This window comes from Gobius niger (assembly GCF_951799975.1).
Source record: "Gobius niger genome assembly, chromosome: 18".
Taxonomy (NCBI): Eukaryota; Metazoa; Chordata; class Actinopteri; order Gobiiformes; family Gobiidae; genus Gobius; species Gobius niger.
Window position 1 is genome coordinate 809,225 of NC_136869.1, and position 20,809 is coordinate 830,033.

At 43.7% G+C, this 20,809-nt stretch overlaps 1 protein-coding gene across 1 annotated transcript; it reads left to right on the forward strand.

Moving 5' to 3' along the window:
- The first annotated feature begins 4,457 nt into the window (after window positions 1-4,457).
- Window positions 4,458-18,871, forward strand: nrn1a (neuritin 1a). Its single transcript, XM_079576657.1, has 3 exons — window positions 4,458-4,881; window positions 11,204-11,348; window positions 18,586-18,871. Exons 1-3 carry the CDS (start codon window positions 4,824-4,826, stop codon window positions 18,800-18,802), a joined length of 420 nt encoding a protein of 139 aa, XP_079432783.1. The 5' UTR covers window positions 4,458-4,823; the 3' UTR covers window positions 18,803-18,871.
- The last annotated feature ends 1,938 nt before the right edge of the window (window positions 18,872-20,809 follow it).

The following is a 20,809-nucleotide window of genomic DNA, read 5'->3' on the forward strand; positions in this document are numbered from 1 at the left end:
AAAAAATGACAAAAAAATGACTAAAAAAATGACTAAAAAATGACAAAAAAATGACAAAAAAAATGACAAAAATGTGAAAAAAAATGACAAAAAAATGACAAAAAATGACTAAAAAAATGACAAAAAAATGACTAAAAAAATGACTAAAAAATGACAAAAAAATGACAAAAAAAATGACAAAAATGTGAAAAAAAATGACAAAAAAATGACAAAAAATGACAAAAAAATGACAAAAAAATGACAAAAAAAATGACAAAAAAAATGACAAAAAATGACAAAAAAATGACGAAAAAAATGACCAAAAAAATGACAAAAAAATGACAAAAAAATGACAAAAAATGACAAAAAAATGACAAAAAAAATGACAAAAAAATGACAAAAAATGACAAAAAAATGACAAAAAAATGACAAAAAATGACAAAAAAATGACAAAAAAATGACAAAAAAATGACAAAAAATGACAAAAAAATGACAAAAAAAATGACAAAAAATGACAAAAAATGACAAAAAAATGACAAAAAAATGACAAAAAATGACAAAAAAATGACAAAAAATTACACAAAAATTACAAAAACAAGACAAAAAACGTGACAAAAAAAATACAAAAAATTTGACAAAAAATTTGACAAAAATTGACCAATAATTACAAAAAAATGACTAAAAACCAACAAAAAAATGATGGAAAAAACAATCTGATGACGTGAGGGGTTAAGGCGGGGTCAGAGGTTAAGGCGGGGTCAGAGGTTAAGGTTCAGTGACGTTGGCTGTTTCCCAGGATCCTCGGCGTCTCGACCACTTCGGACGTCATTCGCGTCATCAGTGGTTCCATTTCACCTGGACCACTCGCCCCCTCGCAGCTCCACTCCTCCGTTTGGCTCATTTACGAAGGATACAGCTGTGGAGCTGAAATTACCCATGATGCACTGCAGCATAGTTTCTTTTTTTCTTTTCTCGCAAAACTGTATTAGTTTGAACTCACTCAGTTGTTTTAATGAGCATAGATGGACATTTGATTATATGATCTGACACGTGACCTGACCAGACGCTCCGGAGGCCGTTCCATCTGAGGAGAGAGGACGCTCTGGAGGAGCCGCCATCGAGGACGTCAACGCAGAGGCCACACAGAGGGAGCAGGGGAAGCTGCAGACCCGGAGCCGGGACAGATGTGAATCCACCGTGATAGTGTGCGAGAGTGCGCCCTCTGCTGGTAAAGACGGATCTACGACGGTGTTTAGCTCGGAGACTACGGATTTAGCTGTAACCCGGTGCAGCACATCTCTCTGCGAGCTTAATGTCTGTTAATCGGCCCTTCAATAATGATTAAAGTAAAGTAACGTAAACTTCTTCGGAAAATTGATTTTGATCAACTCAACGAACGTCAGTTTTTTACCGCGTTATTTCACATTCTGAAATCGTAGATGCTTCTGTTGTTTGATAAAGCTAACACTTTAAACGACATACGAATTAGCGTTTATGCTAGTTGTAAATTCGTAAAAACAATAAATAATCCCAATGACATAGGCTGCCCCAATAAATGTGATTGCAGGCTTTAAGTAAATATATAATTTATTCATATGTATTAAGGTACCTTTTACTTTCTGTGGCAAATTATGACATATTTTCATTTTAAAGAATCTGGGCCAGGGCACTCTTGAAAAAGAGATTTTTAATCTCAACGAGTTTTATCCTGGATAAATAAAGGACAAATACATTTTTGAAAAAGTTCTGGCACCATTATTAATGGCACATTGTTGTATATGATATACATTTCATTTTTACACATTATTGACAACAGTGTTGATCTTATGCTTTAGTGAAGTTGAGGAATTCAACAGAAAGATTTCTGTTTAATTCAAGAAACAGGGAAGACCCTGAAGGTACAAATGTTAGTATTTTACTTTGTTATTGCATCTGAAAACATTATTAACCCAGTGATTTCCCTCCTTTTCTGTACTGACAGCAATGGCCATAATAAAAAATGTATTTTGTTCCAAAATATTGTCTCTGTCCCTTGTTCCTTATTACTACGAACAAATGAAGGCACCGTATTGAAATATTGGAGTAAAACATACTACTAACAAACTACTTCCAATTTTAATTTAATAAAAAAAATAAAATAATAATTCATGTAATTTAAGTTCCATGTAAAACATGAGCTAAATACCGTCGTAGATCCGTCTTTACCAGCAGAGGGCGCACTATCACACACTATCGCGGTGGATTCGCTTCACGGTAGATCTGTCCCGGCTCCGGGTCTGCAGCTGAACATTATTGAACGGAGGACGGATCCTGCAGAGCTGGAGCTGCACAGCAGAGGGCGCTGTCCCCTCACAAACCCCGGACTCCATCACAGACTTCACTGACTTCTCAGGACCCCCTTGAAAAAGAGATGGTTCATCTCAACGGGGCTATCCTTGAAATAAATAAATAAATGAAATGAAATGCAGAGGCCACTGTCCCTCTGTGGTCCCTCTGATAATTAAATGTATTAATTAATGACAAAGGCCATAATGAACTCGATTCAAATGTTTTCATCGAGTCCCATCAGTAAAACCAGCTCTCGTGTTTCACCGACATTTAAATCAGAAAAACAACAAATCTGTGACTGAGGTGAAAACAGTGAATGTGGCGACGGTGGTGCCGATGTTAGAGCGGGTCAAAGGTCAGGGGTTCGACTCCCTGAGTGGCCAGGAGAGCTGGACTTCCCTCTGACAGAGCTGTGTGCAGATGTGAGCAGCCGCGCTCCTGTCAGTCTGCCCCAGGGAAGCTGTGGCTGCAGATGTGACCTTACTACGAGCAGCCGCATCGACAATGGAGGAGGAGAACAGAGTCCACTCTGACTCCATGTCCCCCGCCTCCCCCGGAATCTGGGTGAAGCTCTTCCGGAGGTGGGAGTTGAAGACCCCACTGACAGAGGGATCCACCAGACGTTCCCAGCAGACCCTCACAACACGCTTGGGCCTGCCAGGTCTGACCGGCTTCCTCCCCTGCCAGCGGATCCAGCTCACCACCAGGTGGTGATCGGTTGACAGCTCAGCCCCTCTCTTCACCCGAGTGTCCGAGACACGCGGCCGGAGGTCAGACGACACAACTACAAAGTCGATCATCGACCTCCTGCCTAGGGCGTCCTGGTGCCACGTGCACTTATGGACACCCTTGTGCTCGAACATGGTGTTCGTTATGGACAAACCGTGACTAGCACAGAAGTCCAATAACAGAACACCACTCGGGTTCAGATCGGGGAGGCCGTTCCTCCCAATCACTCCCTCCCAGGTCTCACTGTCGTTACCCACGTGGGCGTTGAAGTCCCCCAGCAGAACAATGGAGTCCCCAGTCGGAGCACTATCTAGTACCCCTCCCAGGGACTCCAAGAAGGCCGGGTACTCTGCACCGATGTTGGGCCCGTAGGCCGAGACAACGGTGAGAGACCTGTCCCCGACCCGGAGGCGTAGGGACGCGACCCTCTCGTCCACCGGGGTGAACTCCAACACGTGGCGGCTGAGCTGGGGGGATATGAGCAAACCCACCCCAGCCCGCCGCCTCTCCCCGCGGGCAACTCCAGAAACATGGAGAGTCCAGCCTCTCTCCAGGAGTTGGGATCCGGAACCCAAGCTGTGCATGTGGACCAGGTCGTCGAGGCACCCGGCCTCGACTGCCACCCAGTCCTCTCTGCACCCGACCCCTACGGATCCCTCTGCGGGTGGTGGGTCCACAGGAGGGCGGGCCCACGTCGTCCCTTCGGGCTGGGCCCGGCCGGGCCCCGTGGGCAGAGACCCGGCCACCAGACGCTCGCGTTCGGGCCCCAACCCCAGGCCTGGCTCCAGGGTGGGGCCCCGGCTGCGCCATGCCGGGCGACGTCACGGTCCTTGAATGTGTCACGTCCATGAGGGTCTTTTGAACTGCTCTTCGTCTGACCCGTCACCTCGGACCTGTTTGCCATGGGAGACCCTACCAGAGGACCACAGAGCTCCAGGATCATTCGGGCTCAAACAACCCCCCCACGTTAAGGAGCAACATTTTATTTTTTCCCTAAAAATAAAAAATAAAAACATGAGGCTTCGTTGTGTCTTTATAAACACTGTATTATAAACACTGTATTATAAACACTTTTATAAACACTGTATTATAAACAGCCCTGTCTGTCTGTCTGTCTGTCTGTCTGTCTGTCTGTCTGTCTGTCTGTCTGTCTGTCTGTCTGTCTGTCTGTCTGTCTGTCTGTCTGTCTGTCTGTCTGTCTCCGCTCGTGTGATTTCCAGAGTTTCTGAGTTTCTCGTTCGTGAGAGAAACGCGCGAGGCCGAAGGGAAAGGCCCCATTCACAGATTCAGAAACGTGCGTGTTTTTCCAGAGAGGAGCGGCACCACGTGACCGCGGGGAGGGAGGGGGGAGGGAGGGGGGAGGTGAGTGTCGTAATTTTTCATAAATAATAAATAAAAAGGGCGGGAGTGAGAGGAGCAGAGAGAGAGAGAGAGAGAGAGAGAGAGAGGCGGAGGGAGGAGCGCTTTCCCTGCGTCTCCAAAGCGTTTACGCACGAGCCACGGGCAGAACCGGGACCGGGACCGGGCACCAGGACTTACAGGGCCACACCGGGACCACCCGCGGGACTCGCCTTGTGTGTGTGTGTGTGTGTGTGTGTGTGTGTGCGGGGGGGGGACACGCAGGAGCCGGAGCCGCAGCGGGAGCAGCAGCAGCAGCGGGAGCGGGGCCGCGCGCCAGAGCCAGGCCGCGTCAAAGGCACCTGTTCCGGCTGAAGCGGGAATGCGGCGGCGCTGATCCCCGGGACCTCGCCTGGACCGGGGGCCTCGCGGGGAGGAGGAGGGGGAGGATGGGAGGAACCCGCCGCTTCGGACGGGTCCTCGCGCTGCTCGGAGCTCTGCACTTCGGTGAGTGCGCGGCGGCATCGGCGGAAACTGCCGAACGACCTTCCTGCGTTTGGCTATTATTAGATTTACGCGGCACCCGGGACCGATCACCGCGTCCCCCCCTGATCCACACCGGACCATCACCCCCCCCCCGTAACAGCGCTTCATTATTTTACTTTCGCTGTGGCGCCAAATAAACCTCTGCCAGGCCGGTGTTCGGGAGTTTTTACGGGATTTCGCGGAAACGACCGAACGTGAATCCCGCCGGTTCTGCTTCAGCTTCGGGACTTTATTGTTTGAAAATCTTTCCTCCTGAAAATAAAATAAAATAAAAAACGCGTCACAGTTTCATGAAGAAAACAAGTGAGTGAAAACGTGATGAATCGATCACGCGAGACAAAAGAGGCGGAATAAAAACGTGTTGCGTAAAGACGGAGGAGCGCGCGCGGCCGGAGGTGCTGGATAAATCCGTGACATTTCCTCCGTGATTTCGGTGAAATAACGAAACGGCCCCGGGAGCTGCGCGAGGAGGAAGGAAGGGGAAAAAAACAACAATAATGCCACGATGATGATGAGGAGGAGGAGGAGAGCGCGAGCCCTTTACGCACGCTGTAACGTGATCCCCGCGCGCATCGACCCGGGGCTTTTACGCCGCTTTTACTCGCGTTAATATTTAATGCGCAGGAGGCGAAGCATCTGCGGGAGGGAGGGGGGAGGAGGGGGAGGAGGGAGGGGGGGCAAACGCAACCCCAGCTCAGCTTTACCCAAATCTAAAAGCTTCTGCACATTTTTTTTGTAACATTATGGTCGCACTTTTTTTTTTTTTTTTACGTTTTAGTCGCATTTACGTCACGTTTTCCGCCCTTTTTTTTTTTCGTTATAATTTTTTTTTGTAAAATTGTCGCTTTTTTTTTTACGTTTTCGTCGCATTTACGTCACGTTTTCCGCGCGTTTTTTTTGTTATAATTTTTTTTTGTAAAATTGTTGCGCTTTTTTTTTGCGTTTTCGTCGCATTTACGTCACGTTTTCCGCACGGTTTTTTTTTTTATAATTTTTTTTTGTAAAATTGTTGCGCTTTTTTTTTGCGTTTTAGTCGCATTTACGTCACGTTTTCCGCGCGTTTTTTTTTTTGAAATTTTTTTTTTGTAAAATTGTCCCTTTTTTTGCGTTTTCGTCGCATTTACGTCACGTTTTCCGCACGTTTTTTTTTTGTTATAATTTTTTTTCGTAAAATTGTCGCTTTTTTTTGCGTTTTCGTCGCATTTACGCCACGTTTTCCGCACGTTTTTTTTTTGTCTCAACATTTGCATCTCGTTTGTGTCGCGCTCACGTCACGAGGGAAGAAAGAAGCTCAGATCCGGGTTTGTTAGGCCTTAGCTTTCAAATGGCCTCCAGGCCGCAAACTCTCAAGACAGGAGGCGTTTTAGATTCGGGTAAAGCTGGAGAAAATGCGCCCGGTGGAGGTGAAGAGGTTAAAGGTCATTTCTGTGGCGGTTTCGGGGGAAATGGGGGAAAAAAACCTTCGTCACGTGACTTTAAATGTGGATAAAATGGCGCAAAGGGGATTTTTATTTGATCACGTGTGAAGGAAAAGGTGAGAAACGTGGATTCATTTATCAGCAGGAAATGACCACGTGATGCTCTGGTTTAACTCGTTCATTAAAAGGTCTAATAACAATAATAATAATAACAATAATAATAATAATGATAATAATAATAATAAATGTCCTTAAATGATGAAGGGACGAGGCTTCACAGAAATCGCGCTCGTGCGTCCGTTCAGCTCGCTGTTGTGGGTTATGAATTATTAATCAGGAATACATTGCCGACTGTACGGGGGTTTATGGTCTGGAGGAGCTACGGGGTTTCCCTTCGTTATTCCAGGATGTTCATGAACGAATAAAGAGTAAAGAGCGCGCGAGGGAAGAGAAGAACTGAGGGAGAAGAGAGAAGAGAGAAGAGAAGAGCCCCCGTCCTGCTTTTTAATGATAGAATAAACACATAAAAACATGGTGTGGAGGCTTCCCTGTGAGCCCGGAGTCAAACCCGCGACACTCGCCTGTAAAAAAAACCCTCATGTTTAGTCCGTTTTCTGGGACCGTTTGTGACGCGGTGACTTTCCCTCCTCTCTCTCTCTCTCTCTCTCTCTCTCTTTCTCATTCTGGGCCAAAGCGCGCGCACGAGCGAGGGTCTCCGTGCGCGCGCGTGCTCGCCCCGTGTGCGCGCTCACGAGGGGAAAGCCCCCGTCCCCCCCCGTCCACCCCCCCCCCCCCCCCCCCTCCTCCCCGCCCCCTCTGCGCGCGCGCGGAGAGAGGAGGAAAAAGAGACGAGGCGCAAAGAAACTCATTTTTAAAACATTTCGGATTTTTTTGTGGATTTGAGGGGCAGGTTTTACTCTATGGGGGGGAGGAGGGGGGGGGGGGGCTGCGGAGGGGAGAGGGTTCAGGGGGGAGTAGCGGGGGGAGGGGGGTGTGTGCGCGCGGTGGATTGGCCCAAATTGAGATCTGCAGTGCGGCGAGAGGAGAGCGCGGCCAAGGGCACCGGGAGGAAAGGGCCGCGCATCCGGGGCTTTTACCGCGCGACGCCACGGATTCACCCGCGAAACAACCCCCCACCCCCTCCCCCCCAGCACCGACCACGTTTCCTCCGGCTCAGCTTTACCCAAATCTAGCAACGCCTCATTTCGTTTTTGTTTTCGCGTTTACGTCACGTTCACGTACAAAAAAAAAACGCGGCCTTAGCTTTCAAATGAGGCGCCAGAGCCCAGCTGTGGACGGGTCTGGACGCGGTGATCGACGCGGGTTTTCACGTTCATGTTTGATGAGTTTGTGATGGAGAAGGGGGCGGGGCCAAATGACAAGCTCCTCTTTTTGCTTCGGCCTTCGGTTCCGTGTGGACCAGACTCAGTTTGTGCCTTTGTTTCTGACCTGGGACCAGGGCTGGACGGGCAGAACAAACTCGGCCCGGGACTTTTGGGTCAAGACCGGCCCTAAAAAACAACAACAGTCATATTCAATTCAATCGGCTTGTTGCACAATGTGTCCTCTGAGCTGAAGCTGTGGGCGCGAGTACTTCCTGTTCGTGTTCATTTCCATTAAGATGAGCTCAGACCAGTGAGTTCCTGGTAGAAATATTTCCATAGAGGAGACGTTTATGTTTGTGAGGATCAGGGAGTTTGTCTTGAAGCTAAAGGCTAATTTAACCTCTTAACTCCCGCCTGAACCGAGAGGATCTTTTTTCCTCACGTCATCTTTTTTTGTCAAATTTTTCTCACATTTTTGTCATTTTTTCGTCAATTTTTTGTCACATTTTTGCCACATTTCCATCATTGTTTTTGTGGAGAAAATGTGCTCGGTTCAGGTGGGAGTTAAGGGGTTAATGCATCACACAACTTGAAATAGTGCCTTTTTATATACAGTATATATATTTTTATAGCATGTTAGCCTTTAGCTTCAAGACAAACTCTCGATCCTTCATGATCACAGGCGTCTCTGATCTGAACTTCATGATTTGAACACAGTAAATGATCGTCTACCGGGAACTCACCGCCCGCAACATCATCTTTGGAAAATATGATTATTATTCCAGGAAAAGAAAACAGACAGGAAGTCCAGGCGCTCACACCTTCAGGTCAGAGGAACTAGCATAGCCACACCGTGCAACAAGCTAATAGTGGAGGTGATGAGCAAAACAATAAGGCCTTGTCTTGAACTAAAACAGTATAAGCTACGACTCGAGGACAATAGTTGCATTTTGTTTCTGCTGAATTCAAGCTCACACCTCAGAGACTCAACACTTTAACCTCTTACCACCCGCCTAAACTGAATGCATTCTGTCCTCTTTGGCTATAGGCCTGTGTAGCACCTCATTTGAAAGCTAAGACCCACAAAACTGATCTTTTTCCTTGCGTTGTTGCTGTGTTGGGTCACCTTTTTTACGTTTTATTTTGTGGGTTTTTTGTGGAGTTTTTGTAATTTTATTGTTGAGTTTTTGTCAATTTTTTTTAGTCAGTTGTTGGTTGACTTTTTGTCACATCTTTGTTTAATTTTTGTCACTTTTTTGTTGAGTTTTTATCACATTTTTGTCACATTTTTGTCACTTTTTTGTCACTTTTTTGTTTAATTTTTGTCACTTTTTTGTTGATTTTTTGTCACTTTTTTGTTGAATTTTTGTTTAATTTTTGTCATTTTTTTGTTGATTTTTTGTTGATTTTTTGTCACTTTTTTGTTTAATTTTTGTCACTTTTTGTCGAGTTTTTGTCACTTTTTTGTTGATTTTTTGTTGATTTTTTGTCACTTTTTTGTTTAATTTTTGTCACTTTTTGTCGAGTTTTTGTCACTTTTTTGTTGATTTTTTGTTGATTTTTTGTCACTTTTTTGTTTAATTTTTGTCATTTTTTTGTTGATTTTTTGTTGCGTTTACATCCTTGGTTTCTTCAATTGTTTTGTGGCTGTTTTGGTGCTTTTTTCCCAAGAAGCTTTTTGATTCGGGTAAAGCCAAACTGGAGAAAATGGGATCCGTTCAGGCGGGAGTTAAGAGGTTAATATTGTCATTTATAACTTGAAGGAACTTTTGTAAAATGACTCAACAATCTTAAAATGTGAGTTCTGTTAGTGAAGTTCCTCTCGCGACTGTGACACAAATAAACTTCTCAAACGATCGACTGTAGATGAAGATGAAACGGTAAAACTCACCTCAGAGTCACAGAGCTGAGGAGCGAGAACAGAAATCACAAAAAGGACAAACATAGTAAATCCTTTCAATGGAAACTAGAAGATTCACAAACTGCAGCTTCAGGGCGAGCCGGACCCTCCGCTTCACCTCGGGGTCCGGCTCGCCCTGAAGGTGCTCATTTTCCCGATAATGACCAGCGTTCTACATATATAACATATATAAAGGGACGACAAGTGGAGTGTGTGGAGTCCTGCAGGTGTCTTAGAACAATTATAGATGTAAACTGAATTTGAATGAAAACTGTGCTGCTGTTTGTAAAAAGGGCTTCGGAAACTGTCCTTCTTTCATGGAGATAAAACTGTGATGACACTGTTTTATCGAAGTGACCCGAGCTCTGCCTGGTCGCCTGGTACGGGAGCTCCTCTGTTAGAAACAAAAACGCCTTGAATCATCTGGTCAAGTGGTCAAAGTCCTCGGCCTCAGACCAGTGTGGACTTTCTGCAGGACAGACAGTTCGAGAGGACGAAGCATCGTAAAGACTCAGAGCATCCTTTGCATTCAGAGTTTCGATGTTTCCGTCTGGGCGTCGGTTTTTGATGCCGATAAACCACACGAACCGCTTAAGAAAAGCTTTGTTCCCGCTGCCCTTTCCTTTATGAACAAGACGGGATCAAATCACCCCTGACACGGCTTTTTATTTAATCTTTGTTACCGTCAAGTGGCTTAAACTTCAGTTGTTTCTGCACCAAAGGCACTTCCTGTTAGTATCTGGAGACTTACAAGTTTTGTATTTTATATGTGTGATGTTTTATCTTTGTATAATGTGTTTTAATGTAAAGACTAGTTCTCAGAATTGCGAAACGAATTTACCCACGAGTACAAATAAATTAACCTGACCTAACCTGACCTACACATGATCCCTGACTAAGACCAGACCAGATCTGCTCAGACTTTAGAGTGAATCTCATTAAAGTCGGTTTCTGTCATTTCTTCCTTAAAGTTATTATTATTTTTCCAGTGCACTTTCTACAAATGCCAGAGTTGTTCATGATGTGACCTCATTGTATTAACAGGATTTCTCCCATTTTACCTTAAACATGTTAAAGTATTTTCTGATTTGTGTCATAATGTTTCTCAAAATCCCCTTGAGGGCCGGGGGTTCTGAGCTGGAGGGCCGGGTTTGGCCCCCGGGCCTGACGTTGCCGACCCTGCTGTAGTATGTGATTTATTAATGACCTTTTTTACAGTGTTCATTAATACAGCACATCGTCCCACTTAAAACAAAATAAATAAATACAATTAAAAGTCTGTGTAAGTCACTCACCAACAAAATAAAACTCAACATTTATTTTGAAAATCTGGGAAATTTGGGTCATTTTTAGGCCTAAAAATGAAAACGTAAAATGACAGAAAATGTATTTTTTTCTCGCGTTTATGTCGTTACTCGAGTACCTTCACCCGCCGCGTCGCCTTCACAGACTGGAACAAAAATTGGACTAAAAATGTGAGGGAAAATTGGGGCAAAACTACGGTAAAAATGAAGATCGTTTTTTTTTTCTAACAAAAAAAAAGTGAAGAATGTGGAAAATGTTGATAAATAAATTGTGTGTGACGTCCTGTCCGGGTACCTCCTCTCTCTGACCTGTGGGCCGCGCCTGTGTCTGTGCAGCGTCCCTGGTTGCCGCGGCGACGGGGGCGGGACACTGCGACTCGGTGTTCCGCGGGTTCTCCGACTGCCTCCTGAAGCTCGGGGACAACATGGCCAACTACCCCCAGGACCTGGACGACCAGCAGAACCTGCACCGCATCTGCGGGTGAGGCACGGGGGGCGGGGCCACGGGGGGCGGGGCCACACGGGGGGCGGGGCTTAGGGACACACGTACACTCCCTCATTAAAAACATGGCTGAAGTGTTGCCTTGGCACATTCACGTATTTCTGAGTAATCTGTAAAAACTCTGATGGCGGCCATTTTAGGGACAGGTTTGCCTGAGTCCTCCTAGGAACGCCCCCACCTCCTGGAGACGCCTCCGAGCTTTGGTCACCAGCCGAGTAACCAACCACTGCTCCTCAGCAGAACCCCCTCCCCACTGATGCCACAGACAGCGTGTGGAGGGGGCGTGTCTAAAGGCTCAGAGGTTCTTAAAGAGACAGAGGCCTATTTCAAGACATTCACTACAGCCATTTTGAGAGAGACATTTTATACAAGGCAGTTATTCTGATTTACTGCATTTACAGACCAACAGAAGGTTTGTCATCATTGTAGTGAGATATAGACTGGGTACTCCCTCTTTAACCTGTGTTTAGAGTAAGAGAGGTTATGTGTGTGATGTCACAACATGCTGTTCTTCATTTGAAAGCTAAGACCTACAAAATTGATTGTGACTTTTGTCGCCGCTTTGAAGTCACATTTTCATTATTTTTTATTTTTAGGTACTACTATTGCTTTTTCACATTTCTGTCTCTCGCACACACACACACGCACACACACGCACACGCACACACACACGCACACGCACACGCACGCGCACGCGCACGCGCACGCACACGCACACGCACGCGCACGCGCACGCGCACACGCACACGCACACGCACACGCACACGCACACACACACACACACCTCCCCCTGAGCCTCCATCTGTCTCTGACGCCTTTTATCCCCAAACAGTATTTTCTCACATTTACATTAAAGAAACAAATAAGAGGAAACTGAGGAAACTAGAGGGACATAAGGGGAAAGTTGGAGGAAAACGGGAAGGAATTGGGGAAAAAAATTAGGAGAAAAATGTAAGAAAATGGGAAACAAATATATAACATATATACATACATATATATATATATATATATATGTATGTATATACATATATATATACATATATATATATGTATGTATATATGTATGTATATACATATATATATACATATATATATATATGTATGTATATACATATATATATGTATATATATATATGTATATATATATATATATATATATATATATACATATATATATGTATATATATATATGTATATATATATATATATATGTATATATATATGTATATACATACATATATATATATATATATATATATATATATATATACATATATATATATATATATATATATGTATATATATATATATATATATATATATGTATATATATATATATATATATATATATATACATATATATATATATATAAATGTATATATCTATAATAGAAAACGCAATCTCAATGGCCGCCTGGGCGCCGCCATGTTTATTTCCCATACCGACTTTGAAGCTAAGCAGGGACGGGCCTGGTTAGGACTGGGATGGGAGACCGTTTGGGAACACCAGGAAGCCTGGCAACAGTACTGAGTGTGTGTGTGGTTGGTGGTGACCGTATTCCGTCTCCAAAGCTTTGTCTCCGAAAAAAAGTACACGCAAAACATTGCCCAAAACCTGCTCAAACACGAGCCTCTAATCAAACGCGCTGCTCCGACTGATTTCTCCTCCGTGTGAGTAAAAGTGAAAATGAAACTACCGCTTAACGAGCGCATGGCCTGCACTGCGTAGGTTTTTTCTTTTTTTTTACTTTGCTGCTGGACCATTTGTTTTCTATTTTGCTTTCACGTATTGAGCCCAGAGGTACATTTTATTCTAAAGCAGCTTTGAAAGCATTGCCAATTTTATTGTCAGGTTATAAATACTGTCTAATAACGATCATTAGGCTATTTCAGTTCAAAACCTACTCATTTTTTTTATTGTGCACTACCGTGATGCACCAAACCACGGGTCCTGCACCGTGGACCAAACCGTTAGAGCTGAACCCCTAATATTTATCCATCATTATTCCACTGTCTCTTGAATTCTATTCCCTGAGTTTATCGAACATATTGTCGTTGTAGTAAATAAGAAAGGAGCACGGGTGCATCAAACACTCCAATTGCAGATTGTTTGAAATTATTTTTAGCATTCATTATTTTACACATTTGTAGTGGCCATAGTTTTTGGAATGGGTTGGGAACCACTGGTCTACAGCTGAACTGTGTGACGGGTTGGACATTTCTTTGTAATCACTCATAATCTCAGAATATCAAATGTGGAGACTAGCGAGTCTCAGCTAGTATATATATATATATATATATATATATATATATATATATATATATATATATATATATATATATATATAAAATAATCATCATTTTCTTCCTGATGGTCCAGCTCTACAGTGAAGATCGTTCTGAAACCTGTGAATCTCCAGCGAGTCCCTGTTGAATGAAGCAGCTCTGTGTGTGTGTGTGTGTGTGTGTGTGTGTGGGGGGGGGGGGGTTTGTCTGAGGGGGTGTTAGGGGGCGTGGCTGAGCGGGTGTTAATTGGATCCAAACAGGCGTCGGGTCAAAGGCGGCACAGATTGGATTAAGCTCCGAGGCACGAGCCAAACAGACGGGTGGCTGTGGAGGGGGGGGGCGGGGGGGGGCGAGGAGAGGGGGCGGGGGGGGCGAGGAGAGGGGGCGGGGGGGTCTCTGGGGAGAGGAGGGGGGAGGAGGGGGAGAGGGAGGGGGTGAAGTGGAGCCTCTTGACTCTCACTCACCGCACAAAGGGTTAAACACAAAAACACAATCAGATAAAGAACACGAGGCGACACAGAGGAAGAGCTCAGAGTCAGGAGGAAAACTGGAGGAAAACTGGAGGAAAACTGGAAAATGATAAAAAATGGACAAAAAATGTGACAAAAAATGTGACAAAAATGTGACAAAAAATGACAAAAAATGACAAAAAAATGCTAAAAATCTGATTAAAAAATTTGACAAAAAATGACAAAAACGTGACAAAAATGACAAATAAAGTTACATAATTGAGTTGAACACCCAACAAAAAAATGATGGTAAGTAAATGTGCTGACGTGAGGGAAAAGCTCCTCTCGGTTCAGGCGGGAGTTCAGGAGTTCAGAGGTTTAACTCCAGCAGAAGCTTCTCGTTTCTAAAGTTTCTCTCTTTAATTGAGTCGTCCCGTTTAGTCACGGCTCGTCGGCGTCTCCAAACCGACCCGTGAGGTTTACGGTTCCGCAGTGACCCGTCCCCGCCCCCTGACCCGCCCCCCCCCCCCTCCTCCTGACACCCCGCCCCCCCCTGGCTCTAATGGGATTGCGATCGTCTGCGGCTCCGCCCCCTGAGACCCGGGACGTGTCCGGGCGCTCATTACACTTTCATCAGAGTGGCTCCTCATTAAAGCCCTGTTCAGGGGGGGGGGACGGGGGGGGGGCGGGAGTAATGAGAGAGGAGCAGCTGAGCCCCCCCTCCCCCGGGACGCTGGGGCGCGGCCGGACACAGCGCTCGCTTCAGCAGTCCTGAGTTAAAGTGTTGTTCAAGGCGGGGCCGGACCGGGACTGACCAGCCTGGACTCGGACCAGCCGGGCCCGAGCTCGGCTTTACCCAAATCTGAAAGCTTCTCGACTGGAGAGCAGCAGTAAAGGCTCATTTGAAAGCTAAGACCTGGAAATGTGATTGTAACATTTTGTCATGTTTTGGTTGTTTTTTCATAACTTTTTTTGTCACTTTTTGTTGAATTTTTGTCACATTTATGTCCTTTTTTGGTTGTGTTTTTGTCATTTTTTGTTGAATTTTTGTCACATTTTTGTTGAATTTTTGTCACATTTTTGTGACAATAAATTGAAATTAAAAAAGCGATGAAAGGAGACAAAAAACTTAACAAAATGCAACAAAAAAGTGACAAACAGTAACAAAAAAAGTTTGCAACAACTTGAGGAAAAACATCAGTTTTGTGGGTCTTAGCTTTCAAATGAGGCGTTGCTCTGGCCTTTAGGCAAAGAGGAGAGAATGCGTTCGGTTTAGGCGGGTGGTAAGAGGTTTAGGCGGGTGGTAAGAGGAGAAAAGTGGGAGGCCAGACCCTTCTGTGCTCTTCCACGATGGACATATGGCCAGTCCGCCCCCCACAAGGGTCTATTTTAGGCCCGGTTCTGTTTTCATTGTACCTGTTGCCCCTGGGCTCAATCCTCAGGAAACATGCATGTCCTTTCACAGAATCGGAGACAGGAAGTGAATCGGAGACCGGAAGAGAATCGGAGACAGGAAGTGAATCGGAGACAGGAAGTGAATCGGGGACAGGAAGTGAATCGGGGACAGGAAGTGAATCGGAGACAGGAAGTGAATCGGGGACAGGAAGTGAATCGGACACAGGAAGTGAATCGGAGACAGGAAGTGAATTGGAGACAGGAAGTGAATCGGACACAGGAAGTGAATCGGAGACAGGAAGTGAATTGGAGACAGGAAGTGAATCGGAGACAGGAAGTGAATCGGACACAGGAAGTGAATCGGAGACAGGAAGTGAATTGGAGACAGGAAGTGAATTGGAGACAGGAAGTGAATCGGAGACAGGAAGTGAATCGGAGACAGGAAGTGAATCGGAGACAGGAAGAGAATCGGAGACAGGAAGTGAATCGGAGACAGGAAGTGAATCAGAGACAGGAAGTGAATCGGAGACAGGAAGTGAATCGGAGACAGGAAGAGAATCGGAGACAGGAAGTGAATCGGAGACAGGAAGTGAATCGGAGACAGGAAGTGAATCGGAGACAGGAAGTGAATCGGAGACAGGAAGTGAATCGGAGACAGGAAGAGAATCGGAGACAGGAAGTGAATCGGAGACAGGAAGTGAATCGGAGACAGGAAGTGAATCGGAGACAGGAAGAGAATCGGAGACAGGAAGTGAATCGGAGACAGGAAGTGAATCGGAGACAGGAAGTGAATTGGAGACAGGAAGTGAATCGCAGACAGGAAGTGAATCGGAGACAGGAAGTGAATCGGAGACAGGAAGTGAATCGGAGACAGGAAGTGAATCGGAGACAGGAAGAGAATTGGAGACAGGAAGTGAATTGGAGACAGGAAGTGAATCGCAGACAGGAAGTGAATCGGAGACAGGAAGTGAATCGGAGACAGGAAGTGAATCGGAGACAGGAAGAGAATCGGAGACAGGAAGTGAATCGGAGACAGGAAGTGAATCGGAGACAGGAAGAGAATCGGAGACAGGAAGTGAATCGGAGACAGGAAGTGAATCGGAGACAGGAAGTGAATCGGAGACAGGAAGTGAATCGGAGCTAGCGAACGCTGGAGAATCGGGGCTACGGTGTTTAGCGCATGCGCAGCCTCGCATGTTTACGGCAGCTCTTTGATACTTTATTGATCTCACAGATGGAGAAAGTGTTAATTAGGCAATGTGTAAATTATGTCGGCGATATTTATGTAAAATACATTGAAATAAATAATTGTAATGATGATGATAGAAATGATAATAACGATTATGAAAGATTTGACAAAGCAACAGAACAAGTTGTAAATTGTGTATATTTATAGAAAATACAAATAAACAAAATAATGATGATTTTGATGATGATATAAATTATAATAATTATAAACGATCAGATTCGACTAAACAAAAACACAACAATTGGCTATTTACAAAATGTACAATCTATGATCATGTTTATAGGTCTATATATTTACACACAAGGCAGCCAAATATACGATTTAAATAGGTTAGGTCCTCATGAAGCCATTCTTTTCAGCGAAAAAACGCGAAAGAAAACATCCTCGTGGGTAGTTTGCATCTATATGACTGGAATAAGCGGAAAAACAATTAAAAGTATAAGTAGATATGGTTTAAACACATAAATTGTACCGATCATGAAAATATTAATACATTTTAAAGCCGGTCGAACTTCGCGCCTGTAAGACGCATGTGCAGAAGTACTAAATATATTGTGCTGAGTTAAAACAAACTTCTTTCAAAACAGTACTTTTGATTTTTATTAAAATGATGTTATACAAAGCATTATGTCTGTGTCAAGACTCCAACATATTAATCACTGTCTTCTAACTGTCGTAAACATGCGAAGCTTGCGCATGCGCTAAAGCCCTGTGTCCAGTTCTCTTCCTGTCCCCGATATGCTGCCACAGCGCAGATGAGGCCAAGTAGCACAGCGGTTAGAGCTCTCGCTTCACAGCTAGAAGGTCCGGGTTTGATTCCCACCAAGGACGGGGCCTTTCTGTGTGGAGTTTGCATGTTCTCCCCGTGTCTGCGTAGGTTTCCTCCGGGTACTCCGGTTTTCCCCTACCACTAAAAACATGTACAATAGGCCAGGATGTATGAGAGTGTGTTTGAGAGTGCGCATGGGGGACGACGGATGAAAATTAGCCTAAGGCTACAATCCGGTGTGGCTTGTTCATTAACTTGCACTGTCCCGACCAAACAAACCATTAAAAAAAAAAAAAAGTGTGTATGAACCGAAGAAGAGACAAGATGGCTGCTCTTTAAGTTTGCTTCAAACGTGTCTGAATGACGTCAAAGCCTTTTTGTTTTGGTGAAAGTCGCCGAGTCCCGGAGAGAAAAAACAACTTCTGTTCTTCTTTAGGAAGGTTGAATAAAGTCCTCGTGACGAGCTTTTCTCCGGGACATCATCATTAGGTCAGAAAAAAGAAGAGGCGTGTCCAGAGTAGGTTAGAAAGAGCTCCTCCTCCACAGCTGTTCAGACGCTCAGGGGGCGTTTGTTTTCTCTGCAGATGGTACTTCACTCATTTTGTTATAAACTCTCTGAACATCCAAACAGAATCCACATCTGTCTCCTGGAACAGCGGCCGAGACACCTGACAGTGTGACCTGAGGCAGTCATGTGACCTGAAGGACTGACATCACAGACCTGAGGCAGTTACTGGGATAACTTCCACTCGTGACTGTTTTTAACCTGTTTTAACCTGTTTCTAGCCTGTTTTAACCTGTTTTAACCTGTTTTAACCTATTTTAACCTGTTTTAACCTGTCTCCTCCTTAGGTACTGGGATAACTTCCACTCGTGGCTGTTTTTAGCCTGTTTTTAGCCTGTTTTAACCCGTTTTAACCTGTTTTTAGCCTGTTTTAACCTGTTTTAGCCTGTTTTAACCTGTTTTAACCCGTTTTAACCTGTTTTTAGCCTGTTTTTAGCCTGTTTTAACCTGTTTTAACCCGTTTTAACCTGTTTTAACCTGTTTTCACCTGATCTCCTCCTCAGGTACTGGGATAACTTCCACTCGTGCGCCACCACGGCTCTCGCCGACTGCCAGGAGGGGGCGACAGAGATGTGGGAGAAGCTGAAGGAGGAGTCCCGGAGCCTGGATTTCCGCGGGAGTCTCTTCGAGCTGTGCAGCCGCGGGAACGGTTCTCGCCAGCTCCGCCGCGACCTGGCGCTGCTCGCCGCGGGGCTCGTGCTGACGCTGCTGCTGGCCTGAAGGGGGCGCCGCGGGGGCTCGAGCTGCTGCTGGCCTGAAGGGGGCGACGCCACCGCCAGGGGAAACGCTCATTCACCGATCAGTCCACCACAAACAGATCCGTCACCAGAGCTCAGGCTTTTGGGAGTTCATTCCTGGATCGTTTTCATCGATTTTTTTGGCCGATTTTTACCAGAAACTTCACCAAAACCTCCCGATGAGTCTGTTCTTACTTTGCCGAAGACTTAAGAGGCGAGAAAAGCAACATTTCCAGCCTTTTCCGAAGACGACTCGCCTTTAAAAGAGTTTAAGGACATTGTTTTATTCCAACATTCCACCGTAACAACCTTCGACTGTGGAAAAGTCTGAATTCTTGGATTATTTCGGCAAATAAAAAAACCGTAACGTTTCATGGAAGAGATTCAGAAACACAGACGAGAGATTTGTTCATTCAGAGACTTTTTCCCTCATTTCACGTTTTTTTTAAAACCTGTTCCCAAACCTCCCGAAAGAGAAAGCAGAAAGAGTTCATGGACTTTTCTTTATGGTTAAATTCTGGGAAAAGCATCAAACAGGAACCGGAAAAAATGTTAAATCTTTAGATCCAAATGTTGATGCTGTTGAACGGTGGAAAAACTGAAAATATGGCAAAAGTGGACAGAAAAACACAAAATTGGAAAAAATGGAAAAAGTTTGGAAAAAATTGGGGGAAAAAACGAAAAAGTTGAAGAATTGGATATAATTAAAAAACTGTGGAACAAGTGTGAAAATTACACAAAAAAATTAAAAGTGGGTAAAATTTAAACATTTAAAAAAAAAGTAAAAACATTGTGGGGGGGGGGGGGGGGGGGGGAGTGAAAAGATTGGAAACAATTCTAGCATTTTGAAAAAATTGGGAAAAGTTGAAAAACTAGGGAAAACACAAAATTGGAAAAAATGTAAAAAATAAAATTGGAAAAAAATGAAAAAGTTGAAAAATTGGGGGGAAAATGTGGAAAGATTGGACATTTTTTTTTGAAACATTTTGAATACAGTTAAAAAAAAAACTGTCGAACAAGTGTGGAAATTAGAAAAAAACTTGGAAAAATTTAAAAAAAATGTTGAAAGTAAAAAAATTGGGTGGGGGAGTAGAAAGATTGGAAACATTTCTAGCATTTTGGAAAAATTGGAAAAAGTTTAAAAATTTTGGAAAAAATTGGAAAAAATAAATGAAAAGTTGAAAAATTGGGGGAAAAATGTGGAAAGATTGGAAAAAAACATTTGAAACATTTTTGATAGAATTAAAAAACTGTGGAACAAGTGTGAAAATTAGAAAAAAATTGAAAAGTGGGAAAAATTTAAAACTTTTTAAAAAGTAAAAAAATTGTGGGCGGGAGTGGAAAGATTGGAAACATTTCTAGCATTTTGAAAAAATTTGAAAAAGTTTAAAAACTGGGGGGAAAAAATTTAAAATATGAAAAAACATTTTTAAAAAGTTGAAAAATTTAGGGAAAAAAGTGGAAAGATTGGAAAAATTGACAAACTGGGGGAAAAAAATGGAAAATAGTGTGAACATTGGGAACATTTTGAAAAATTGGGGGGGATTGGAAATATTTCTAACGTTTTTAAAAATTTGGAAAAAGTGGAAAAACGGGGGTAAAAATTTGGAAAAATTTTACAAAATTGTAAAAAGTAAAAAAATGGGGGGTGGAATTATTGGAAACATTTCTAGCATTTTTTTAAAATTGGAAAAAGTTTAAAAAGTGAAAAAATTTTGAAACATTTTCGAAAAGTTGAAAAATTTAGGGAAAAAGTGGAAAGATTGGAAAAATTGACAAACTGGAGAAAAAAAATTGGAAAAAAGTGAACATTGGGAACATTTTGAAAAATTGTGGGGAGGGATAGGAAACATTTCTAACGTTTCTAAAAATTTTAAAAAGTTGAAAAACTGGGGTAAAAATTTAAAAATTGGAAAAAAAGTGTGAAAATGTTTTTTCTGCCCTTTTGTCGTTTAAGGAGGTTTCTTGGTCGTTTCACCTCAAATAAACA

Excerpts from the sequence above, each read along its gene's own strand:
- nrn1a (XM_079576657.1), top strand. The coding sequence starts at position 4,824 with ATGGGAGGAACCCGCCGCTTCGGACGGGTCCTCGCGCTGCTCGGAGCT. Across the intron at positions 4,882-11,203 it reads GCTCGGAGCTCTGCACTTCG|CGTCCCTGGTTGCCGCGGCG; the intron begins GTGAGTGCGCGG and ends GTGTCTGTGCAG. Across the intron at positions 11,349-18,585 it reads AACCTGCACCGCATCTGCGG|GTACTGGGATAACTTCCACT; the intron begins GTGAGGCACGGG and ends TCTCCTCCTCAG.